Raw genomic sequence first — 8,763 nt, 5'->3', positions numbered from 1 at the left:
TCAAGACTGCTTTGGCTATTTGGGGTCTTTTGTGTCTCCATACAAATTTTAAGATTTTTTGTTCTAGTTCTGTAAAAAAATGCCATTGGTAATTTGATAGGGATTGCATTGAATCTGTAGATTGCTTTGGGTAGTATAGTCATTTTCACAATATTGATTCTTCCAATCCAAGAACATGGTATATCTCTCCATCTGTTGGTATCATCTTTAATTTCTTTCATCAGTGTCTTATAGTTTTCTGCATACAGGTCTTTTGTCTCCCTAGGTAGGTTTATTCCTAGGTATTTTATTCTTTTTGTTGCAATGGTAAATGGGAGTGTTTCCTTAATTTCTCTTTCAGATTTTTCATCATTAGTGTATAGGAATGCAAGAAATTTCTGTGCATTAATTTTGCGGTACGCGGGCCTCTCACTGTTGTGGCCTCTCCTGTTGTGGAGCACAGGCTCCGGATGCACAGGCTCAGCAGCCATGGCTCACGGGCCCAGCTGCTCCGCGGCATGTGGGATCTTCCTGGACCGGGGCACGAACCAGTGTTCCCTGCGTCGGCAGGCGGGCTCTCAACCACTGCGCCACCAGGGAAGCCCCCTGCTCTGTATAATTTAAACAAGTTGATAACACCTCTTGGAGCACTGTTTTTCTTTTCTGCAGTGGTAATACTCTATTGCACCATTATGGTATTTAGAGATACTAGCAGGGTTTTTTTTTTTCCCTTGCTAAAAGTAAAGGGCAAGTTTGCAGACTTAGAGTTGTCAAGTGATGAAGTATTGAAGTAGACTCTAAAATCATCAAGAAAATGTTGGATTGTATTCTGAATGTTTTATTTTAAAAGGTAGGAAAAGGATGAAGTTGCTAAGATCTTAAAAGTTCTCATCACACACCAAAAAATTGTAACTCTGTGGGGGTGGATGTTAACTAGACTTATAGTGGTGATCATTTTCATATATATATATATCTCAAATCATTATGTTGTACACCTGAAACTAATATGTTCTCTGTCAATTATATTTCAATAAAAAACAAAAATGAAAAATGAAAACAAAAGAAGTCTAGTGCCTATCAAATAAGTGACTAATATTTTTTAAATTGACATTAGATCCAGTTACTTAATGAATTTACTTTTGTGAAATAATTCCTTTTTCAATGAGGTTTTACCCTACTCCATTGATAAGAAACATTCTATTTACCCTAACTAGAAAGAGTTCAACTGACATGTAGTAATTTTATTGTAGTGTCTCCTTAAAATGATATAGGAAATCATATATATCATTGTAATCCTCATCCAAACGATCATTTTAGTGTGGCTTTTTTTTTAACTCTGAATAATCCAGAAGACAAGTGTGTGTGCAGTTTTATTTTACCTTCGAAAGCATTTCAGACTTTTCTGTTTGATCCCATTTTAAATAATGTGCATAGAAATACAGTTGGCCCTCGAACAGCATGGGGATTAATCTGTGTATAACGTATAACCTCCATATCTGAGGTTCCTCTATATCTGTGTATTCAACCAGTGGACTGTGTAATACCATGGTATTTACTACTGAAAAATATCTGTGTATAAGTGGACCTGTGTGTTTTGTATCCACGTTGTTCAAGGGTCAACTGCATTAGGACATTATTTTAAAGATTTTGACACCTAAATTCTTAATGTTCCCAATGGTTACCCTGTATTACAAGTATCTTGGTCTCCACTATTCTGTTCTCAATTCTCATTATTGTTTTTTACTAAAATTCAGAAATGTAAAACGAGTCAGTATTTACATTTGGTATTTTATTTTACAAGTTTTGGATACCAAAACTTTTTTTAAAGGCTGTAGAGTTTATAAATCATTCACATTCTGTTTTTCACTCTTAGTAGTAGTTGAAGGGACAGTTTTAGTGAAATATTCATTTAGTGAACAAGTATGTGAGTGAAGATAAAAATTTACAAATGGAAAATGTTTCTTCTATTTTCTAAATGTTTCCATTTTAATAATTTGCCATTCTTTTATGGCAGAGAAGGTACATAGTATTCACCTAAAATGAAGAGTATATGAGAGTCTGTATTTTGTAGTGCTTTATCAGTGCCTTCTGAATGATTTTCCAGATGATATCTGGTACCTTCCATTTGATTAATCTGATACTTAGATTAATGGATTCATATTTCCTTCCATTATTTTCATCTCTCTACTTAAATATAATTAATCCCATTTGTTCAAAAATTATAGATAATGTCAGCATGCTAAGAAATATATTTTACTTCATATTGCAGTAACTATTGAGTCTTCCAAGACTTTACTTTCTATAATTTTTTCACATTTATTTTTTTTTACAAAGGACTAAAACAATTATATATAACAGAAGTAATATAAACACTAAGATTAATCTAAATGAACCAACTCAATGCATATTAATTAATGGCTTCTCTAGCAAGTATAACTATATTTTGTGTGCACAGAATAATATAGAATAATTAATACCAGAATTTATACTCTGGCATAGGTCCTGAGACTTATGTCTTAATTTGGCTTTTTTGCCTTTAGCATGCTGTTCTCAGTTTCCAAATGCCACAAACTATTTTACAGTGACTTTTGTTAGAGACTCTTCCTTCTCTTCCATTATCAAAATATGAACATACTCTCAACATTATTAGCCATTAAGGCATTGCAAAGTAAAACTGCGTTTCCCACCCACTCTAAGTGGCTAAAAAGAGAAGATAGTAATAATTGTTGGTGAGAATGTGGAGAAACAGGAACCCTCATAGATTGCTGGTGTGAATATAAATAGTGCAGCCACCTTGGAAAACAGTTTGACACTTTCTTAAAAAGTTAACATAAGTTTATGACATGACCCAGCAATTCTACTCCTAGGGATATACCCAAGAGAAATGAAAACATATATCCACATAAAGACTTGCACACAAATGTTCTTAGCAGCTTTATTACTAATAGCAAAACTGGAAACAATATAAGTGTCCATCAACTGGTGAATGTGTAGACAAAATGTGTATCCATACAATGAATTATTATTCAACAGTAAAAAGAAATGAAGTAGTGATACATGCTACATATTGATTAACCTCAAAAACATGCTAAATGAAAAAAGCAAGATACAAGGGACCCCATATTGTATGATTCTCTTTATACAAAACACCTAAGGGCAAATCTACAGAGACAGATTAGTGCTTGGAACAGGAGATAGGAACAGAGATTAACAGTAAACAGACATGCAGGATCTAATCAGGGTAATGAAAATGTTCCAAAACTGTTTTATGATAATGGTTGCACAACTTGGTAAATTTACTAAAAATCATTGAATTGTATACTTGAAATGGTGAATTATAAAATATATAAAATATGCCTTATATTATCAAATACAATCCTACAGTGTATCAAAAGGATAATACACTGTGACCAGGAAGGTCTTTTTCTAGGAATACAAGAATGGTTGAGTATTAGGAAATCTGTCAAGGTAATTATATCAGTAACTTCAAGGAGAAAAAGCCATATGATCATATTAATGTATAAAAGATACTGGAAAAAATTAGCAACCATTCTTAATTTTAAAACTCTAAAGTGAAATAGGGAGAGAAGAAAACAACCTATCTATAATAAAGATGGATTACTAAATGCTGTAGTAACTATTATCTTAAATAGTGAAACACTAAAAACATATCAATTTAAACCAGAAAAATGGATACTCTATATCACCATAATTATTAAACATTGCTTTGAAGGTTTTAGCAACTACAATAATAAAATAAAAATGAAATAATTGGCATACATATTAGAAAAAGATGTAACTATCCCTATTTGGTGATTATTATGATTATATGCCTAATAGCTAGAGTTTGATAAGGGAATGTGGCAAAGTAGTAGTTTATGATACAGGTATACAATGACAAAAGATATGTAAAGTGGAAATTCAAAAATCCATTTCCAGTAGCAATAAAAATAATTTTAAAAATATATTTAATATATTATTTAATACATTTAATATAAAATTAGTATATTTAATTTAAAAAGGCATAATAGTACCTATAAAGGAAGCTATAAACAGTGGAAAGGCTTCTTGAATAAAAAGACTTAGCATCATAAAAATTTAAATTCTCCCAAAATTAATAAATTGAATGCAGTTCATATTAGAATGCCAACAGGATCAAGATGGTGAAGGAGAATTAGATAAATCTGTCTTAAGTTTATATGGAAAGTAAAGACTCAAAAATAGCCAAGAAAACTGTGAAAATGAATAGTGAGGGTAGATTTATATCATATAAGCAGGAAATGCCATAAAGATGCTGTAATAAAATATAGTATTAGAAAAGGAATAGACAAGTAGATTAGAGGATCAAAGAGCAGATCTCAGATATCCTGAGACCATTTATGACCAAGGTTCAATTCAGTTGGAAATGGAGGGAATTATTTAGTAAATGGTGCCGGTACAGAACTAGCTATTCATTTGGAAGAAAAAATATTTCTCAACTCATCTTCTGTTTAAAAATTAATTTCATATGGATCAATATCCTAAATGAAAGAAATAAGGCAATAAAGGGTCAGGGAGGGGGATGGAGAACCAAGTACAAAAAGAAAAAAAATAATTTTTTAAAAGGCAGGGTATGACCATATTTATGCATTTACATAAAATTACATAGGTAAAAAAATAGGATTCAGTGAAGTACAAGGAATTTTAATTCATTTAGAATAAATCACCATTTGGAGTTCTTTGCCCCTTAAAAAATTTGGAAAGTTTTATTTTTGCTGTTGGTTGCTGGTTGAACATTCTTTAGAGAGGTCAGTCTAATTAGTCAACTCCTACTTATTATTCTTCAGTTAAAACTATTTCTAACTTAAAGAGTAAAATGATTTATTTTAGAAAATCTGGAAAATATAGAAACATACAAAGAAAGATTATTTAAAACACCAGTTTCCCCACTACCCAGATATAAGCACTATTAAGATTTTAAAGCATACCACTTCTCCTCAGTTTCTGTTTTTCAATGAAATGTAAATTTTGTAAATGTTGAATATTTTAGTTAAAAATAGATGTCCAGACTTGGATTTTTTTTTAAACTTTTCGCTTTATCTTTTTTTAAAATTTTTATTTATTTATTTATTTTAATTTTTTTGGCTGCATTGGGTCTTAGTTGCGGCACACAGGATCTTCGTTGAGGCATGCAGGATCTTTCCTTGTGGTGTGCAGGCTTCTCTCTAGTTCTGTCGCGCGGGCTCCAGGGTATGTGGGCTCTGTAGTTTGCGGCATGCAGGCTCTCTAGTTGAGGCTCACGCAAGCTCAGTAGTTGTGGCACGCAGGCTTAGTTGCCGCACGGCATGTGGGATCTTAGTTCCCTGACCAGGAATCGAACCCACGTTCCCTACATTGGAAGGCAGATTCTTTACCACTGGACCACCAGGAAAGTCCCTTGGATTTTTTTTTTACTGAGATCATTTCCATTTGTGAACTAGTTTATTCCTTCAACCTTACTATTTTCTTGGTCATTCAATACACATACTCACTATTTCTTCTAGTTCCTAGCAGACATGGAAAATAATGCACTTTTTCGAGATGATATAGAATGTCAGAAACTAATTATGGAAGCAATGAAGTATCACCTACTACCAGAGAGACGGCCCATGTTACAGAGTCCTCGGACAAAACCTAGGAAGTCAACTGTTGGTACATTATTTGCAGTTGGAGGAATGGATTCAACAAAAGGTATTAAATAATCTTTTATTTGAAGGAATGGAAAAATGAATATTTTATTGAAGTATAGTTGATTTACAATGTTATGTTAGTTTCAGGTATACAGCAGAGTGATTCAGCTATACATATACATATATCCACTCTTTTTATAGATTCTTTTCCCATATAGAGAAAAGAGTAATACTCATTACAGAGTATTGAGTAGAGTTCCCTGTGCTATACAGTAGGTCCTTATTAGTTATCTGTTTTATATATAGTAGTGTGTATATATCAATCCCAGTCTCCCAATTTATCCCTCTCCCCTTTTCACCCTGTTAACCATAAGATTGTTTTCTACATCTGTAACTCTATTTCTGTTTTGTAAGTAAGTTCATTTGTACCATTTTTTAAGATTCCACATATAAGTGATGTCATACAATATTTGTCTTTCTCTGTCTGACTGACTTTACTCAGTATGACAATCTCTAGGTCCATCCATGTTACTGCAAATGGCATTATTTTGTTCTTTTTTATGGCTGAGTAGTATTCCACTGTGTATATGTACCACATCATCTTTATCCATTCATCTTTTGATGGACATTTAGGTTGCTTCCATGTCTTGGCTATTGTAAATAGTGCTGCATTGAACACTGGGGTGCTTGTATCGTTTCAAAAAGTACAGAACAAAATGAATTTTAATTATTAGTAAATATGGCCAAAGAGCTCCTTGGAGAAATGGCTGGTTCTAGCCCTGGGGTAGGAAAAGTACAAGATAGCCTAGAACAACTTGTAGTGCCAGAAAGTAAGGAAGTGCTCAAAGAATAATGGAGACAGGTCAAGAGATACAGGAGACAGTTTGTAGGGGCTACCACTGTCAAAACCTGGGATAATTTCAGCATCAAAATAAACAATGATAGTAAAAGATTATAAATAAGTATTCATGAATTCATACTGATACAAACAAAGGAGGGAGAAGGAATGCTTTTCCTTACAGTAGAATGCCAACTAATTAAAACATAGAAGCAAAGATGGGATTAGAAAACTCATCATTTGGCAATCATCATTTTTATAAGTAATTCAGTCAATAACCATTAATTCTGTAAGACTAGTAGGCAACAGTCTAAGAGCAGGATCTTTAGTCTCAAAGTATCTCCCAACCATTTGCTCACTAGTTAAGCATAAAATGGTGTCTTTACAGTGGAGAAACCTGACACACAACACCTTAACCAAATAATCAAAAGTTCTTTTGCCAGTAATGAGACTAACTAGCAGCCTGTGCTTATATGATGCACTGAGAACTCAGCTGCACATCTGTGGTATTCTTGCCAAAAGTATATAATCTGGACTTAATCATGAGAAAAAGACAAATTCAGGTTGAGAGACAGTCTACAAAATAACTTGTCTGAAGTACTCCAAAATGTCAACATCACGAAATACAAACAGATTTAGGAATTGTCTCAGATTACAGAGACTAAAGAGACATGACAGCTATTATAATACATCATCTTGGATTTTCTTTTGCTATGAAGGACATAATTGGGACAAATGATGAAATCCAAGTAAGGTCTGTAGATTAGGTAACAGCATTGTATAAATGTTAATTTCCAAATTTTGATGATTGTATTGTGGTTTTGTAAGAGGATTTCTTACAAAAGAAGAAAGATACACTGAAATATCTACGGGTACAGAGGCATCTTTTGTGTAACTTACTCTGAAATAGTTCAGAAAAAAACTCATACATACATAAAACCTATATACATGCATACATGTGTACTTACATAGAAAGCAAATGTAAAATATAAATATGTGCGAGATCTGGGTCAAGAGTATCTGGAAATTCTTTGTACTCTTCTTGCAGCATTTGTTACTCATAGTAGTAATAGCAACAAACACTATACACAGTGCCTACTCAGTGCCAGGTATTGTGCTAAGAGGTTTCTGTGTATTATTTCTCAATATACATTGATCTCCTCTTCCTCTGAATTCCTAGTACTAATAATCTGCTATCCCTTGACAAAACCTCTGACTTCTGGCTACCTCAGCTCATTCTACTTCTCCCCTCCATCCTTCTGTTTCAGCCACATTTGCCTCCCTGTTCGGTCTCCCATGTCAGGGGTGTTGCATTAGCTGTTTCCTCTCACTAGGATGCTCTGCGCCCTGATATCAGAATGGCTAGCAGAAATTCTTCACTCAGATCTCCTCTCAAACGCCAGTTTACCAAAGAGGATTTCCATGACCATTCAGTAGCAGCCTCTTGCCCATCACTTTCTAATCTTGCTTATCAGTTTCTCCTTAGTCTCCTTCATGTTTCTTCATGGCACCTCTTACATTTGTTTATGGTCTGTCTACCTCTTTCCCCCAAACAAGCTCCAGGAAAGCAAGGATTTTTTTTGTTCACTAATATATTTACAGAACAGTGCCTCGTACATAGACGGCATCAGTAAGTATTGGTCAAATGAAGGAAGATTGTCCTCTGCCATCTCTTGTATTACTTGTATGACTAAAGCACTTGATGCAGTGATCACATCTAAAGGTTTCTCTTCTATGTGACATCTCAAAAGAATATAAAAATATGAGCTCTCATTGAAAATCTTGCATTGTTATTTAACTTTTAGGTTCACGGAAACAGACACAGATATAAATATAGCTATTATCGCACATAGCATATAACATAGTACTATGTACGTATAGATGCTTAAGTTCTAAATATAGGCTTGATGACTGAATGTTACAGAGATACATAAAGTAAAATAACTGATTGGAGTTATAGTTTAAGTATTTGAACATTTTTGGAGATCTCCACTGTCCAGATAATTGATCTGCAAATACTTATTAAGTATCCACTATGTGCCTGGAACTGGTGCTTGGCTTTGTAGTCATTACTAGCACTTCCACTTCCCCTCTATCTTCCCCTCTCTTTTTCAAGGCTGTAACTGTTATCTCTGTATTAATTATAGTCTCGCACTTTGATTTTTTTTAATTTAGTTTATTGAAGTAGGTTGATTTACAGTGTTGTGTTAATTTTTTCTGTACAGCAGAGTGATTCAGTTATACATATATATACATCCTTTTCCATATTCTTTTCCATGATGGTTTATCACAGGATAT

The 8,763-nt window shown here is 33.5% G+C and overlaps 1 protein-coding gene across 6 annotated transcripts in view; it reads left to right on the top strand.

Annotated features, from left to right (window-relative positions):
* The window catches only part of KLHL5 (kelch like family member 5), an 83,013-nt gene that overhangs the window by 50,204 nt on the left and 24,046 nt on the right, over positions 1-8,763 (top strand). For all 6 annotated transcript variants that reach the window (XM_055086095.1, XM_028492056.2, XM_007102314.4 and 3 more), the window contains one exon: positions 5,502-5,688. In XM_055086095.1, the coding sequence (XP_054942070.1) occupies positions 5,502-5,688 (187 nt within the window). The remainder of the gene's footprint in view (positions 1-5,501; positions 5,689-8,763) is intronic.

The sequence above is a fragment of the Physeter macrocephalus genome, chromosome 7, assembly GCF_002837175.3.
Source record: "Physeter macrocephalus isolate SW-GA chromosome 7, ASM283717v5, whole genome shotgun sequence".
Taxonomy (NCBI): Eukaryota; Metazoa; Chordata; class Mammalia; order Artiodactyla; family Physeteridae; genus Physeter; species Physeter macrocephalus.
The sequence above is the reverse complement of the archived record's forward strand: the minus strand, read 5'-3'. Positions and strand labels throughout refer to the sequence as shown.